Source organism: Amblyomma americanum, chromosome 1 (assembly GCF_052857255.1).
Source record: "Amblyomma americanum isolate KBUSLIRL-KWMA chromosome 1, ASM5285725v1, whole genome shotgun sequence".
Taxonomy (NCBI): Eukaryota; Metazoa; Arthropoda; class Arachnida; order Ixodida; family Ixodidae; genus Amblyomma; species Amblyomma americanum.
In genome coordinates, this window is record NC_135497.1 from 502,161,418 (window position 1) to 502,179,495 (window position 18,078).

The 18,078-nt window shown below is 46.0% G+C and overlaps 1 protein-coding gene and 1 long non-coding RNA gene across 2 annotated transcripts; both read left to right on the forward strand.

Moving 5' to 3' along the window:
- Positions 1–6,217: 6,217 nt before the first annotated feature.
- On the forward strand, positions 6,218–9,267 carry LOC144106050 (uncharacterized). The gene is made up of 3 exons (XR_013308916.1): positions 6,218–6,392; positions 7,579–7,762; positions 9,154–9,267. It is a non-coding gene; the product is annotated as an uncharacterized LOC144106050 (long non-coding RNA).
- A 4,093-nt stretch (positions 9,268–13,360) lies between these two features.
- Positions 13,361–17,242, forward strand: LOC144106061 (uncharacterized). The gene is made up of 3 exons (XM_077638889.1): positions 13,361–13,517; positions 15,875–16,049; positions 16,740–17,242. The coding sequence occupies exons 2-3, from the start codon at positions 16,015–16,017 to the stop codon at positions 17,236–17,238; spliced, it is 534 nt and encodes a 177-aa protein (XP_077495015.1). The 5' UTR covers positions 13,361–13,517; positions 15,875–16,014; the 3' UTR covers positions 17,239–17,242.
- The last annotated feature ends 836 nt before the right edge of the window (positions 17,243–18,078 follow it).

Consider the following 18,078-nt stretch of genomic DNA (forward strand, 5'->3'; position numbering starts at 1 on the left):
ATAATCATTCTCCCCTTATCCTCCCCTTCACGCTTGCTTATGTCACAGCGCCCGTGACGATAAGACGTAAAGTTTGCCTTTTAGAAACGCGGAAAACTACGGGGTGATGATATACTTTCCGAATACTTCGCTTATCGTCATTGCCCCAATAATTCATGCGACAGCGTGCTTCTGCTTTTTTATTCTATTGCGCATGCCCTTCGCTAGAACACCAACCCTCAAGGCGGTTATATAAGGCGCGTGAATTTCTTTTCATTCATTGATAGGTGCTCACACAGACGGCGACTTGTTGACATTTGAAAGAAATCGTGTGTGAATGCGTTCAGTGTTCTTGAGCGCATTTGGAGCCATTCTCGCGGTCGCAACGCGGAACCAAGCATCACGTATAGTGACCATGCGTCGAGCCTTCCGACACCGGCTACCAGTCGTCACTACCATGTACCTCCTCGGCCCACAGCCATTCGAGCTGGATTATAATGGAATCGAATGCCGGAACTTCGGCCGTATGCCCCGTGCAGTGATCTGCGAGAGCCGTGGAGTTGAGTTTCCCCTTCCGGCGGCGATGTGAGGAAACTACTTGAAGATGAAATCGGAGTTTCTTGATGACCCGGTGGTTCTACTCGCAAACATTCACATTACTCAAGGAAAGGAGAAGGTTAACTATTTATTTACAACATAGGTAAAAAAACGAGAAGAAACAAAGCAAGGAGAAAACTATTTACATGAATAAATCGTGGATCAGACGAATTCAGCCCCCGCTCAACCCAGAGCACTTGGTTTTAAACCCTCTGTCTCCGCCCTTAGCGGGGACAGCAACCAATAAGATAACCAACGACCCATCTCGCCAATCAGTGGTTAGGGAAAGGAAAATAAGGTCCACCCACTGATCAGAGATTGGGGAAAAAGGTCTGATTAAAACATTTGGGAAGGAGGTTTCGAATAACTACACAAACAACACAAATGCGACTTCCGTTCCCACGCCACCCACGGCGCCACAGACGCTAGAAACATGTGCCGACGAGGCGATGACTCAGGTTGTTGACAGCAACAAAGAGAAGACAGTCGTTAAGGGAAGTAGACAGTCGTTACAGGAATAGTGGGCTTCCGGTCACTCGGCTAATATCTCGTGCGCCCCCGAAACCTCATCATTCCCCTAACAACCACATGTCGTTAGCTGTACTTGGTTCGCGTTTTTCCCGGCGGGTCATCCCCGTGACGGCGCGGCGTAAACGAGGACGTCCGCTGCACAAAGGGGCGGCAGGGATGGGACGGGCCCCTTTGTTGGGGACTTCCGACCCCGTGGGAGCAGCTTTCCTTGCGAATACAAGATCAACGAGTTCGCGGAAAGGTCAGCGAACTCGACACCTCCCAACCAAGTATGTCACGCGGACACTTGCTGTCAGTGTGACATTAAAGTCCATCCACAAGGTTCCAAGCAGCATTGGGCACACACACATACACAGCCTCAATTCGTTCCGTGCACACAAGGTTCGGACACCAATCTGCACATTCCAGAATCCACCATGTCAGATCCGTGCGCCAAATTGGCAGAATGATTTCTAGCCACCTACATCTCGAAAAAGAAGATGTTTCCTTTTAGCTTTGTCCACAAGATTGGACCAAAATTCCAATTTATCCGGCACGGCGCCGGTTGTGAAGGCTACCGCCGCTATCGGGTATACATCGTCACAGTTGGGATAGGCCTGTCACCGGCTACTTCACATGCAGTTTTACATCGCTCTTCAGGTAGCGCTAGCTGCCTGTACGGCTGGCAGCCGGCATTCTCTTCAAAGAAAACCATGCCCTTAAGCAATCTTTTCTCCCATTTACCTTGACCAGCTTGCTCCCCCTCTTCTGGTAATGAGGTCTTATGCTTCATGTTTAGACTTACAGGGATGAATGCAGTATCCGAATCTCCGAGTTCCCTACCTGCTGTGAAACTCTTTGCAGTTGTCGTTGGTAACTCCCAATCTGCTGCAGACATATTTGCAGCTTCCGGATCTGCTTGAAGCTCTACTGAAACCTCAGGTTTGTCGCTAACAGATTCGCGTGGTGTTATGAAGTGCTCTTTCAAATCAGCTTTCTCATTTTCTTCCTGCAGCTTCACCTTTTCTGGCTGCTCCAGCAGCGCGGGCGTCTCAAGTGTTATCAACTTCCCTACACCTGGAGCTACATCTGCTGTCACTGCGCACAGTGTCAGCTCCAGCTATCTAACCAACTCATCTTTGGCAGCTAGCTTACCATCACCTGCAAGGAGTGTGCCCGCTATCATATCCTGATTTACCTCTTCCTCGCGCGTTCCCGCCGCTTCAGAGTTAGCTCCGACCTGCTCTTGCACAATGTTCAACTCTTGTTCACGAGAAGTCCACTCCTGCGCCTCCTGGGTCAGCTCTATATATGCTCGCTCTGACAGCGCGTGCTTCACAGAAGTTTCTAACGCCTCTCTGCCTTCAGCGATCTGTTCTGGCACGGCACACAGCGTTAGATCAGCTTGTGCTCTTTGGAGAACCACACATTCCCGTTTTGTTATTTCGTTCCCTGAATCCACACAGGCTTCAGAATGTTGACCTTCGGATTGCAAGTTGCGGCATGCGAGATCGTCAACCCTATCTGGTTGACTGAGCTTATCAACAGCCATCTCCGACTGGGAGCTTGGTTTATCAGGCGCCAGTATCTCTACCTGAGCTGCTAGTTTGCACACATCTGTCCTCACCGCGGGAACATCTTGTTTTTGCTTTGAATTCGGGCAGTCAATCATCGAGTGTCCAAATTTAATGCAGGTATAACATTGAACTGCTGCGAATAAGACCTCGCTATCAACTTTCGCCCCCTGCCTTAATTTCAATTGCATCTGTGCAAGGTTTTTCTTTTCTAGTTGAATTTGGAATTTCAAATTTTCAATTTCACTCAGCTGTTCAGCCTCCTCCTGCTCAACACGTCGCATCCTGCCCTCCTGATCATACCGTACGGCAGCCATCTCCGTTTTCCGTGCTATTGTTTCTAGCACTAAACACTACACCGACATGGTGAATTCGGAGAAAGCAGAAAGGTATCCCACCTTACTGGTTGATCTCTGCCCCGGTGATCTCGTCGTCCTCAGTGATGACGACAGGCTCCTCGATGCGGACGACTTGAGCTCTGGATCTCTCAGCAGCTCGCTGACTCCTGCCTCGTTTGACTGGCTTGACTTGGTCGCCTGGTTACTTTTCAGCACCTCGCTGACTCGAACCCGTTCGATGTGGACGCCTGGTTCTTTTCAGCAGCTCGCTGACTCGAACCCTCGATGGCTTGTTGTTTCCCGGCTCCTTCAGCTCCTAGCTGACTTGAGCCTCCGTCGTCCTCTCGAACTCGACCCGTGATCCTGAAGCTTTCGACGTCAGTCTTGCGACGCAGCTTCACGTTTTCTCCTTTAGGACAAACAGCTTGTCCACCGACTTGTTCTTCTCACCTTCCGTCCAATGCCTTGAGTAGAAAGAAGTTGCGATCCTGTGTCGACTGCGCCAGTTGAGATCCTGTGTCGACTGTGCCAGTTGAGATCCTGTGTCGACTGCGCCAGTTGAGTTTCCTATGTGCTGCGCCAGTTGAGTTTCCTGTGCCGACTGTGCCAGTTGAATTTCCGCTTTCAGGTGGTGATGTGAGGAAACTACTTGAAGATGAAATTGGAGTTTCTTGATGACCCGGTGGTTCTACTCGCAAACATTCACATTACTCAAGGAAAGGAGAAGGTTAACTATTTATTTACAACATAGGTAAAAAAAACGAGAAGAAACAAAGCAAGGAGAAAACTATTTACATGACTAAATCGTGGATCAGACGAATTCAGCCCCCGCTCAACCCAGAGCGCTTGGTTTTAAACCCTCTGTCTCCGCCCTTAGCGGGGACAGCAACCAATAAGATAACCAACGACCCATCTCGCGAATCAGTGGTTAGGGAAAGGAAAATAAGGTCCGCCCACTGATCAGAGATTGGGGAAAAAGGTCTGATTAAAACATTTGGGAAGGAGGTTTCGAATAACTACACAAACAACACAAATGCGACTTCCGTTCCCACGCCACCCACGGCACCACAGACGCTAGAAACATGTGCCGACGAGGCGATGACTCAGGTTGTTGACAGCAACAAAGAGAAGACAGTCGTTAAGGGAAGTAGACAGTCGTTACAGGAATAGTGGGCTTCCGGTCACTCGGCTAATATCTCGTGCGCCCCCGAAACCTCGTCAACCCCCTAACAACCACATGTCGTTAGCTGTACTTGGTTCGCGTTTTTCCCGGCGGGTCATCCCCGTGACGGCGCGGCGTAAACGAGGACGTCCGCTGCACAAAGGGGCGGCAGGGATGAGACGGGCCCCTTTGTTGGGGACTTCCGACCCCGTGGGAGCAGCTTTCCTTGCGAATACAAGATCAACGAGTTCGCGGAAAGGTCAGCGAACTCCACACGTGGCATAGTCCAGCGCCTCCTCGCCGTTTGCGCCTTGATGCTGACGAAGTTCTCAGCCTTGCTACCAGCTGCACACCTCGACGGTGACGGTGACGCAGACATACACACGCACGCACGCACGCACGCACGCATACACACACACTGCTTTTTCGCCGAAAGAGAACTACACCGCTTACATAACTAAAGATAATCGAACCTGAAGCAGCCAGAAAGAAGCAAAGTAATGGAGAGCGCCTCAACGCCACCGCCGAGGTACAACTGACGACGGAGGCGCCCCAGCATCGAGAGCGTCGCCAACGGAGAGGCGAATGGCGCGCACCGACTACTGCTGTTTCGGACGAAGTTCTTGCTAGGAAACCCGTGCAGAATAGAGAGTGGTGGAAGCATCACTGAGGCATTCGAGAATCTTCAAACCGAGCCATCGTTTTCATTGTAAATACCGCATTTTCCCCGCTGTTTTACCATTTTCTATTTCTGTTTTGTTCGGCCCGAACTGAATGGTCACCATACGGACAGTGCGACTGGAGGTTCGTCATATGTCAACCAAGTCCGAACGAATTCTTACACAGTCGCCGAACAAAGTACGTACAGCCATTCCGTAGGACTCGCCTGTACTCCTGAAAGTGCTGTTTTTGTCGTTGTTGTTGTTGTCTCAAATACGATGGCGCATACCCATGGTGGGGGATTAGCCAGGGTTTGGCACAGATCCAAAGAGGAAAAAACTCATCCAGGTTTATCTCAAGAGTAAAATGAAGAGCTAAGCTTCGGAGGCGTAAGAATGCGACTTCTTTCTCTATTGAGGTGTTTAGAACGGTGGCGAGGCAAAACAAGCAACGCTGCATGATTTGCAAGTAAATATTGTAAGCGGTGTGCTTTTTACACGCTGGTTTTTTTACAATTGCTGAAGCTTCTGAAGATGACACTTTGCTCCAACTACACTCTCTGCGCAGTACCTGCATTCTTTATTTGATATCTTGTCCTCTGATCTTGTTCTGTACTTGTGATTTTATAATAACCTTTTGTATTCTCCCCTTCCCTCTGAACTATTCCGCCCTGAGGGCAAAATAAATCAATCAACTTGCTTTGGATAAGTCGATAGTGCACACTTACAATGTTAATGAAGTGGATCTTCCTCCAAAGGGAATCGCTCATGAGCACACCGCCACATTTTCAACAGACTGCCCTACACTTCTTTTCTTCCTGAATTCTCACTGTGTCGTGATGTTAGAACTTCCGTATTTAGTTGGTACGTGGAAGGCAAAACAGACTACACTCCCAATATGCGATATGCTAAGGAGTGTAACATAATTATACTTGTATTAGCTTCCCACTTAGAGTCATTCACACATTTACCACATTATTGAATATCCGCGACCATATAGTATTAAGCTCCTTGGCTTTCTTCTTTCTCACTCTCTCTCTTGCTCCCGATAGAACGCATTAAACGGCGGTAAACTGTATCCATAGATGGTAGCCATTATTATTATGGCCTTATAAAACAAAATATCAGAAGTCGCATTTGGCCGCCGTGCGAGGCTTAGTAAAAATACATTTAGATTGGCAAAATAAACTAAAAACGTAAGTAAAAGAAGCGCTGAAGAAGAAGAAAAACACAAGACGGGTCGCCATGATTTTGCTGCTTACTTGCGTTGGGACGCTGCTGGCTGCGATTTTCGTTGTTATGTACCACAAGCCATGGCCTTTCGTCCTGCTGGGCATCTGGCATAGGCAAGCCGAAGACGTCCCTGGACTTTGGCGTCTAACCGCCTATCATGACCCTCGTGAGGATTCACTCATTCGAACACTTTGCATGAGGCCTTTCTAGACGTCGCGGCAATAGATAGGAAAGATTCCTGGACAGTTTACCTCTAACGCCAGTAGGGGTTCTATATCAGAATCGTGTAATAACGGCAGAAACAGGAACCGTTTCTACGAAGTAAACCTTGATGTACGAGGTAGGTAAAAATAGGGGATCTCAAAGTGTTAAGTTGTTTCTTGTGTGTATAGTGCGCGCGCCCAGCTGCCGCCAAATGGAGACGGACTTTCACATTTTTTTTTGTTTTCGTACCTAGGTCATCAGTCAAAACGAAGTCACTATTTCAGTAAGGAAGGGAGAAAGCAGACCGTCAGACCTCAAGTTTTACCTCGCTTATGACCCACTTGTGCCGCATAAAAAAAAAGACTATGTATAGAAAGGATGGGTGTTTTCAATTTTTTTTATTTCTCGATATGCACAAATGAAATTTTTAAGTATATTAAAAATAATTTTGTGACCACTCAACCAATATTCAACAGTTATATCTTCAGAAAATTGTTTTGTAGTATATGCTTTTCTTGACAATCTTGCTAAATGGCGGCAGAGTTTAGAAAATGTAGCAGAAGGCTTGCTCAACAATCATCGCATTCCTAGCAGAGTGGTAGAGGTCGAAACGTTCTTATAATCTTGATTGCGAGAGGCATACATTTTGATTTTGAATTTTTATGTTGCAGCGTTCGTTGATATATCTAGAGTTAGAAGAAAATTTGGCACAATTAACTTATAATTCAGCATTTCGAAAAAAAAAGTATTTATCTGCCCTGTGGTCCTATAAAGTAATAATAATAATAATTGGTTTTTGGGGAAAGGAAATGGCGTAGTATCTGTCTCATATATCGTTGCACACCTGAACCGCGCCGTAAGGGAAGGGATAAAGGAGGGAGTGAAAGAAAAAAGGAAGAAAGAGGTGCCGTAGTGGAGTGCTCCGGAATAACTTCGACCACCTAGGGATCTTTAACGTGCACTGACATCGCACAGCACACGGGCGTCTTAGCGTTTTTCCTTCATAAGAACGCAGCCGGCGCAAGAAAATAAACGGGGTCGACATAAATTAAACTGTTCTGAAGAAACGTCCTCTGCAAGGTGATTACATCTAGGCAGAAAACCGGTAAGGAGAAAAACGCCCGTTGTGCGAACGTTTCCCCACAGTGCACAGCCACCGCGGTTCGCGGTACAATTTCTTTTCTACTTCCCCGTCTACATCAGCAGTATTTCAGCAGTGTACTGAGCTTTGTAGGCGTTTAGAAAAGCGAGCAGCAGTGAAGCCTAATTACTCTCACCTGTTGCCAGATTCTGAATAGCGCAACTGCGCTATTACTTTGCAGCACAAGTAGCGGCACCTTTACCACCCACCTTGGACTACGTCCACGAAGCCACCGGGCGAGTCGATTTTCGCAGCTTCGAGAGCGTCACCCAAGCCCTCCGGGTGGTTCACTCTGCGAAGGAAGCCATCCCTGTCGAGTCTCTGACGATCATCGTGCCACTGCTGCTCAGCCTGGTCCTGACGGGGTGCGTGTGAGCCTTCTGACATTTCGCGTGGGGAACGCTATCCGGAGACCGCTTAATGAATTCAACGTAAAAAAATCGGTAACTTTTTTTTGAAGTGCATTACTAATTCGTACAAGCTGTACTATGTCATCACAGGTAAGATTTGAAGGAAGAAAAACAAACATAAGCTTTTGGCGCTTCCTTTCAGTAAAAAAAAAAGAAGCCTATCTTGCTTGTGCTGTCGAAAGAAATATGCGTTAATTTTTAGAGCTGCTGTATATCCTTGCAAGAAGTTTACAGGTGATACACATTTGAGTGCTACACAGTCGCGGTGCCTCGGGTGGGTGCTCTCCGTGCTAGACAGATTTATGGCGGGCCCGAGAGATGGCGCTTCTGGCGCTAGGCGTGGAATCGGCGGCTTAGTTACGGAGCGAGTCCCTGCACGCACAGCCCCGCGCGGGTATAAGGTGCTGGTGGCAAGTTATACGCTAGAGAGGGTATCACTTTGTTTAAGCTGAGGTACCAATGTTGTTCACAGCTTCAGTTTTCTGCCTCGCATCAGGACTGAAGGTGGTCTCGCGGTGTGGCAGCCTTGGTTGCTGGGATTCCGTAGGCCATACGAGTATCCTCGACAGTAATAAGAAGAACCGGCCGGATGCAGGCATGTGTATGGTGGGCCACATAGCAACGAGAACGTTGGATGCAAAAGCGATGCTGAACTGGTGATGCTGAACAGCTGCCCCGAGTTTCGCAATTTAGGCATATACCTATAGCGTTCTGTATTAGTTTTCTTATAAAAATCTCATTACAAGCGTTTTGGAGAGGTTTCTCTAAACACGGTGTGGCGGCAAAATTCCCCCAAGCAGCTGGAGCTTTCAATTATTTTCTTCTTACTTACAGATCGCTTTAAATTGCAAGAAACTAGAAAGCCTCAAACCTTAATCATTTCTAATAGATACCCTTTACCCTGTTTTTTGAGCTCTGTTTTACGAACGTCTTCCAGTAGAGATTTTTGCAAGCACTCCATACATGATTCTCTATGTCCAGCTTGAATGGTCAACATTAAGAAGTTTGGGGGTCCCATGGAAAGAAGATGAACGCAAGAATGCTTCGCTTTAAAACTAAGATTACTTGCACATGTGATTCACTTCAGTGGAATTTGGTTTTCGACTTCTCCTTGCCTATATAAGAGGCATAGCAAGGATTCTTAATTGCCGTCCAGTTATATTTGAAAATTCCCTTATATAGAAACAAATCAAATGTAAGGCATAAGACATCAGAAAGTTTAGCATACCACTAAATCTTCACCATTTAAGGTGCAAGGTTTTAGTAAATTACAAGATGTAGATAAAACCTTTAGAGTGTCCGTAATTCCCACATCGCGTCTCAAAAAAGTGTGGTCGACATCGCAGGTGGTGGTGGTACAAAAGACGCCAGTCGTCATCAACCACGTCAGCGGATTCCCGCACATCCTGCAGAAGCAACTCGTCCCTGCACACACTTCAGGAATCTTATGAAGCAAAACACCGGCGCCCGGGTAAAGCTATACTTTAGGATTTCGCACAGCTAAGGCGTGCAGTCAGCACGAAGAAAAATAGTGCCACAAGTGAAGTACGGCTGGAAGGGGGGGTCACAATTCGCGAAAATTCAATACAACAGGGACACCCACAACGAGTTTAGCAGGAGAGTTCTAACTTCTTTGGCATGGGGTAGCGGCCCTATGGTTGGCAGCCATCTTTTAAGAGAAAAATTTTGCTTCACACGTTATTAGTGAAGTGTGATATAGAACTGTGATATAGCATTTCTGGGGATAGGATTTCAATGACGTCCTTATGCTGCTGTACGCTTATGCCTTTTCATATCAGACAAGCCAGTTTAGCGTGAATAAACCGTCAGCGATAGCCCAAAACTGGTTCAGCAAGTCGACACCGCTGCTTTTGAGAAGATGACATGTTGTGAACTTGTGTGCAGTCGCTCGCTGCCGGATAAACTATTGTCTACTTCCCTACCCTACCTCCCTACGCCCAGTTACACTTTCTCATGCTCTCCCACTGACCATTCTACGTGCCTGCTGCACATGTGCAGAAACAAAAAGAAATCAGCTAAGTAGCACCCAGTCATTAGCAGCAGAGCACGGAAGAGGGGCGGACTAATTTCGTTGACCTTTTCTTTGCGAGGCTGCGCTCTAGATAGAAGATTCTACCGGCTACGGTATGGCTATGGCATTAGTCAATACTGCCGATTTGTTGCTCTAATTTACGACGAATAAAAGAAGAGCGACGTCTTAGCTGGTGCCGTTCAGTGTAAGCCATATGGCTGGCACTGACATGCAGGACAAATTGCGTAAACACTTTATCAGTACGAAATGACCGGCGGCGCAAACAAGGACACTAACAAGAAAGAGACACCACATGCTCACACTACCAACTGTTTATCGCGCGGAAAGGTGGCTTGTTTAAACATTCAGCTCAAGCATGTAACATCGCGTTATCGCTCCAAACCCAGCACGTGGAAAAAAAACATCAACATCAGGAAAACGAACAAGAAAATTTAACCCCTGCAGAAAAAAAAGTAACAGATTCTGATAAAAGGAATTAAAACTTAAAGGAGGGGGCCATCTTTTAGAAAAAACAGCGTCACACAATCGTAGCTATAGCAGAGTCCTACATGAGAAGCAAAAGTGGTCAGACACTAAAAAACCAATAACAAATAACAATCTTAGCGAAAGCAGAGTAAACAAATGAAGCAAAAGCTGTCAGAAACCGAAAAACTGCAAACACTATAAAGATAAACTCAATAAGTTCAAGTTCAAGTTCGTCTTTATTTACATCAGGAAGATGTAGGTAGGCCCGGACAGAAAAGTGATAAAAATTCACTTGAAGGAGTCCGGGCCCCTTCTACAAGGCAAAATACAACGAAAGCAACAGAGCTTGGTTAACAATGACGAGGTAGAAAAAAAAAGTTAAGAGGCGCTGCGAGCATATATTGTTAAAAGACAAAGAAAAGAACTTATACGCCCAAAACATGAACACTAAAGCTTTTGTACGCTTTTTATAATATGACAAACTGATTGATAGAATCAAGTACACATATTTAAAAAAAAATGCTTGCGTATGTCAGCACATTTATCAAAAGGGACTGAAAGTCACCGCTCTAAAGCGACAAGAATGTCACGTGGGCTACTTTTTTCCACAGATATTCCTCTACTCAGCAGCTTATTTAATACATGTGGAACTGCAAAGCGTAACATAGAACGTCCGTATTCTGTACGACAGAAGGGAACGCACCAGAATGACTCATTTCGAAATGCATATGTTGGAATAGTGGCTTTCAGGCAGGATAGTTCTAGGAACGTATACTGGTGGTAGCGTATACACTTTTTATATCTCAGTGCTAAATGATATTCATATAGGTCATGAGCTGGTGTAATGTGAAAGCGCGTGAAAAATTCTGTGTGCGCACGGTAATCGACGTTTGCTATGTGCCGGACTGCTTTCTTTTGGAGCATGAATATTTTATTTATGTTGGCCTGCGTTGTATTGCCCCATACTAAGAAACAGTAATTTAAATGAAGGAGGAACAGCGTGTTGTAAATTAGTATTTTTATAGACGTCGGAAGAAAATACCGAAATTTTGCTTGCATTCCTACACATTTCGTGAGGCGACATAGAACTATACTAACGTGAGCGTCCCAGACCATGCTCTTACTGAAAAATACTCCAAGTGTTTTGGCCGTATCTACAATATCTATAATAGAATTCCCAATGGGAAACTGATGCTCTGCCATGATCGCCCTATTTCTCGCTTGGAAAACAACTGCTTTTGTCTTTTTCGCGTTTAGTACCAGGGAGTTTGCTTCGCTCCAGTGTTTGAGGGCATCCAACGCGCTGTTAATGGTTGGGACTAGAAATTCGAGACTATTACCTTTAAAGAACATGCTAGTGTCATCTGCGTAAATTACATATTGAGGCTTATTACTTATATTAACAATGTCATTATTGTAAAGAATAAAAAGTAAAGGTCCCAATATACTTCCCTGTGGGACGCCGGTAAAAATTTTCTGAAGAGAGGAGAGTTCATTTACTATGTGCACACAATGAAAACGATGTTGAAGATATGATTCGATGAGGAGGAGTGGTGTGCCACGTATGCCGTAGAGTTCAAGTTTCTTTAGTAGTTTGTGGTGAATAAGGTGGTCAAAAGCCTATGAAAAGTCAACAAAAATTCCTATGCATATCTCTTTATTTTCAAATGCTTCGAGAATTATTTCTTTTTGTGTTAGAAAAGTTGTTTCAATGGATCTGCCTTGATCAAATCCGTATTGAGGTGTAGACCGTAACAAAGATTCTAAAAAAAAAACTCCACAGACGGCCGCTAGAAAAGGAGGGCTGAAGAGTCGCACTGAACATGATGTCACAAAAAACTATCCAGAAATGAAACTTGATTTGTACGGAGGGATATCGAAGAGTCGCTAACACAAATGCTTCCCTTCTTTTTAATCATAAAAGCCTCAATAATTTCAGTTGCCACCTGATCGGGACTCCTGCCCAGAATCTGCAGGGGTTGCTCGTTTTCCTGATGTCAGTGCTTTTTTCCCACGTGCTGGGTTCGGAGCGATAATGCGATATCACATGCTTAAGCTGAATGTTTAAATATGCCACCTTTTCGCGCAATAAACAGTTGGTAGTGTGCGCATGTGGTGTCTCATTCTAGTTAGTGTCCTTGTTTGCGCCGCCGTTCATTTCGTCACGCACCAGCTCTCCCCACAGGCTGTTATTCGGAAGTTACTTTATTAATAGTTCGTACTTTCTTGCACAATTTTTCAGACACGATATAGAGCATGGCAAGCCAGCATACATGAAAACGCACTCTTGAAAGCTGTTTTTTTTACTTGGTTTATGGGGGTTGAACGTCCTAAAACGACTCAGGCTATGAGGAACGCCGTAGTGAAGGGCTCTGGAAATTTCGACCACCTGGGGATCTTTAACGTGCACTGACGTCGCACAGTACACGGGCCTCTAGAATTTCACCTCCATCGAAATTCAACCGCCGCTGCTGGAATCGAACCCTCCTCTTTCGGGTCAGCATCTGAGCGCCATAACCACTGAGCCAATGCGGCGTCTGCTAAGCTTCTTTGAGAGCAGGAGCAAAATCTTGCAGTTTTGGTGCACGATTCTCTTATGCTTCAAAAGGCGCGTAGCAAACACCCTAACTTGTATGTGTTTAGACGCTTATGCACTCTTAATTCAATAATGAAATAATGCAAAGAGGGCATTTGTTTTTGGATGTTTGTTGAAACGTGCAAGTATTACTGTCCTTTGCTCTGTGGTAGTGTGGGCCACTCAGGCACAAATCGGATAAGTGATTACACCTTATAGGTTAAAAAATCAGAGAGTGCGCTGTTTCATTGATTTATTTAATAAAGTTTAATAGCCTCTGTTATCACTGGCGATAAGGAAATTTACTTTGCCGTCTTCAAAGTCTTAATTATTATGTTCGCGGCACATTTCTGCCAGTGGTTTGAATTTTTTTTTCTGCTTCGGGGAACGGTGTTTTCTTACCTAATGGTCGAGCTCAGTGTTATACATTTTTTTTATCGCTATTGCAGTGAATAAACAGAACAACTTCAACAAAGACGCATGCTGTTCACTGCCGCTCTCATGTCCAGGCGGTCCTACACTGCGAAGTTACAGACTTGGTCGGCGACGCCATTCGGTGCCGATCCCGAGCGTGCAATTCCCGGCGCTCGCGAATTTTGGGCCAGCAGAGAGCACAGGTACGTTGTGTCATCGCTTTGGTCAAAGCACTGACATGTCAGCTCCTCTAAATGCCATTTCACATTTACTGGTCGCTGTAATACCGTGTTTCATCATGTATGCAACGCGCTATAGAGTTTACTGACGAGCACAGCATGCCCATTTCATACCACGTGGCAGTGCGTGCTACCACGTAGCACCATTTCCTGCAGAACAGAGCAATACAACTTGTTTTTCGTTGTGCTGTACAATGAGAAAGTTGGGAAAGCGAAAGAAACGACAATGCCCAGGTTCAACCTTTGTCAGATGCATAGAGCCTAAGGGTTGGCCTGTGGGTCTAATTTAGAGGCTCGCTATTCATTAACAGTGTTCTAGATTTACTAAAAATCAGAAAAGTTCTCTACAACGCCTACGAATTTCGGTGATGCTACAATAGCCTCTCTGCATGAGCTGGAAGCAATCCCCTTCAATTCATTGCTTTGTCAGCGGCTGCACATACGACATATGGCACGAAAGAGAAGGCTCTCACAGGCGCTAGTGATTCTGGTTAGCTGCTCCCCTATTAAAATCGCGCCTGATTTGCAAGCGCAAGAGCATTTGCACACACATTGGCAGGCTTATCGTGATTGCTGTAGAGGTAGGCAAGTGCCAGACATGTACCGTTCTCAAATTACAAGGTATGGTTTAGTACTTCGCTTCCCGTGATTTATGGGCATGCCTTCGGTTTCAACACAAACACCAGCAAATCGGGCAGTGGTGGTGGTAACTGTATCGGATCTGGTAACCAGAGTCCTCAAGACTGGTAACCATGCTGTGGAAGCCGGTCAGCCGGGTGGCTGATATAAGAGCGCAAGCGCCCAATAAACGCACTGTTACTCTGCACCTCGAGCTCAGCGGTCGTCTGCGTCGCATGCTATCTTGAACGACACATGGTGTCAGAAGTTCTTATCACGCCCATTCCCCGCTTCAACTGAGCCAGCGCAATGGAAGTACTACCGCCCCCTAATCGCCAACTGCTCTCCGAAGCGCCGGCGGAAAAGTGGAAGCAATTCAGGCAGAGGATGGATTTGTACTTCATGGCAACTTCGCATGTGAACGGTTTCGCGATTTTAATAATAATAATAATAATAATAATAATAATAATAATAATAATAATAATAATAATAATAATAATAATAATAATAATAATAATAATAATAATAATAATAATAATAATAAAAATAATAATAATGGTTTTATTTGCGCCTAATGAATACATGGCGCGGGAGACCCGCAGTAAAAGCTGTCACAAGCGACAGCTTGACAAAGCCGGAGGCCCCCCTATACACTTGACAGCATCATAGGCGCAATGAAACGGCATGTCTCATCCAAAAACAAAATAGAACAAAACACGAAAACATCTGCAATTACAATCACTCACAAGAACTACATAAAATTATACAGAAAATGTGGTAGAATGAAGTTAGAAAGCACTTACAAAAGCAATGAAACATTCATGTGCGATGGCAATGAGTTTAGCGAAAGTAACAGATAAATTAAGCACATTTTGCTTCAAATAAAATTCAGAACAAACTGAATACAGACAAGCGGTACAGTCAGGGTAAACAACAACGTGACAGAGTAAACAGGAAGGGCAAGCGAAGTGTCCTAGTACATGTTGAAATACCGGCGGAGTGTTTTGAACGTCACCTTTTCAAGTTGGATATGTTTATGATTTAAATCATTTAGTAACCGGGGTAGTTTATTCTGTATTGTTTGTAGGCCGTATGTTGTGCGAAACGTCCTTACTTTCCAGAGCTCCGTGTGACGTGTCTGGCGTGTAGTAGTGTTTGGTTGTAACCTGGCTAGACGATGTAGAAATGAACTGTTGCTAGCGTTTTCATTCTTAATTGCCTTGAAAAGGATATAATCAAACAGTTTGGTAACAGGAATTATGTTGTATTTGGGAAATAGATGATACGTATGTGAATAAAACGGCAGATTTTCTATTACTCTTACAAACCTTTTCTGCAACTTGTGAAGCTTCTGCAAATTTCCGTAAGTTGTCGTACACCAAACTAAGTGACAATAATTGAGTCGGGAGGAGAATAAGGTATTATAAAGTAACAGTAAGATTTTTGGAGGTAGTAAATTGCGATTGCGGTATACTAGCCCAATTACTTGTGCTAGCTTAATTAGCATGCTGTCCACGTGGACATCCCATGACATATTCTGCTGAAAGATAACACCTAATGTCTTAATGTCGACGTAATAGTGGAAACGGACCATCGACCACTGATAGCCATTGCCCAGAAGAACCTGTCAGACATGCCTCCTCGCCTGCAGCGTTTCTTTATGTGCCTCATGCCGTTCAACATTTCTCTGCTGTACGTCCTAGGGAGAGACCTTGCTCTGGCCGATGCTCTCTCAAGAATCCGATGCGACAGCGATGAGCCACCTGAAAGCGAACTAGAAAATGTGGCCACCCATGCAACGGCCGGCCTCTCCACTCTCGTCAGCGACACAACAGCCAAGCGGATGGCAAAAGAAACGAGTGAAGACGACGAGCTAAGGCGAGTCACTGAAGCCCTACAAGATGGACATAGCGTTATAGGTCAGCTAGCTCCTTTCGAAGCTCAGCTATCAAGTGTGGAAGCCGTACTGTTGCGTGGATATAGAGTTGTAATTCCGAAGTCCCTAGAAAAGAAATGTTGCAGCGCCTACACGGGGGCCACTTGGGCGTCGGAAAATGCAAAGCAATGGCCAGAGTATTGATGTATTGGCCTGGTATGGCAGCAGAAATAACTGAGAAAGTTTCCAGGTGCCAAACCTGCCACCGTTTCGCTTACAAGCAACCAAGTGAACCCCTAATGCAAAGGCATTGTCCCGCATTACCGTCGGCTAGGGTAGGCGCGGACTTGTTCGAGCATTACGGAACTACCTTGCAGTCTACGATGCCTATTCCAATTACCCTGAAGTAGAGCCGCTTTCTCACACTACTAGCCACTGTGTAATAGAGGAGCTGGCCATGATATTTGCACGTCACGGCATCCCGCTTGAAGTATGCACGGACGGCGGACCACAACTTTCATCGCAGGCATTTCATGCTTTCGCAGAACAGTTTGAATTTGCCCATGTTGTTTCTAGTCCCGGTTTTCCACGCTCAAACGGTTTGGCAGAGAAAGGGATGAACTTGGTGAAATGTTTCCTCAAGAAGGCGCTATATGTGAATGAATACTTTTGGATCGCCTTCTTAATTACAGGACAGCACCACTCGAGGCCGGACAAGCCCCGTGCGAGCTACTCATGGGCAGGAGGTTAAGAGCGAGGCTGCCTGACTTCGCAGACCGTAGGGCACCAGAGGTCAAAAAGCACACCCAAGCCCACCCTCAGAGACGTCCACTAGAAGCACTCGGCGAGCATGACACCGTTAGGCTGCTCGACAAGGGAGGGTGGACCACAAAGGCCCTCGCAGAAAACGCCGTCGCCCCTCGCTCATACATGGTCCGTAAAAAAGACGTGAATCAGCTTCGTCGCAACCGTCAACATCTGCTGCGAACAAACGAAGAGTTCGACCCCTCACTGGAAACCATTCCTGACTGTACGGAAGACAGTGCTAGCGACTGTGCTTCTCTTCCAGGCTTGCGGCACCACAGGAGTCCCTGGGCAACTCGAGCCCCACGTGTGACGATCAAGCCACGGCTGCCCACACGCCTCAAGAGCATCCTGAGCCAGGGCAACATAGTCCTCTGGAAACCATGAATTCCGAGCCGGATGACGCTGGGCTTCGCCGGAGCACCCGGTTAAGGAAAAAGACCACCCGCCTCGTGTATCAAAAGGACTTTCATCAAATTGCTTGAATCGATCTGCTGTTGTATTGTGCTAGTTTTTTTCTGTTTTTAGAGGGAGAGAGATGTATCGGATCTGGCAACCAGGGCCTTCAAGACTGGCAACCATGCTGTGCAAGCCGGCCAGCCGGGTGGCTGATATAAGAGCGCAAGCGCCCAATAAACGCACTGTTAATCTGCACCTCGAGCTCAGCGGTTGTCTGCGTCGCATGCTATCTTGAACGACACAGCAATGACTTTTATTTTCAAAAGGAATGGTGTGGCGTAGGGTACTGGAATGCTAAGACATTGCTATAGGCTGACAGACACATACACAGGAGATAGCCCTGGACCACAGATGTATGGAGTTCGCACTTTTCTTCCTTAGACAATAGCATCAAATGCGAAACACAGGGGTCTTTTTTATCTGAATGAAGAGGCTTTTACAAATATGATGATTCTGGGTCATTGAGGAAGCGCACGTACTAGGATTGTACAGGCAGCACTTGCTCAATGAGTGGTCGTTAAATTGGGACATATGATGCGCCTGGAGACCTAGAATCTTTAAAACCTCTGACACACTCTACGGCCGCTTCTAAGTCAACCGAGTTGTACTGGGTTCTTGCAGGGCGTGGTGCTTGGCCTCACAGCGCGAAGCGGACTACCAGGAGCCACGTCGTGTCGCAGGCGCGCACCAATCTTACCTATAAATTGCTACCCATTATAACACTTTATGGCTCTCTCCTTTAACTTCCGTTCCGGGGAAAGTGCTGCA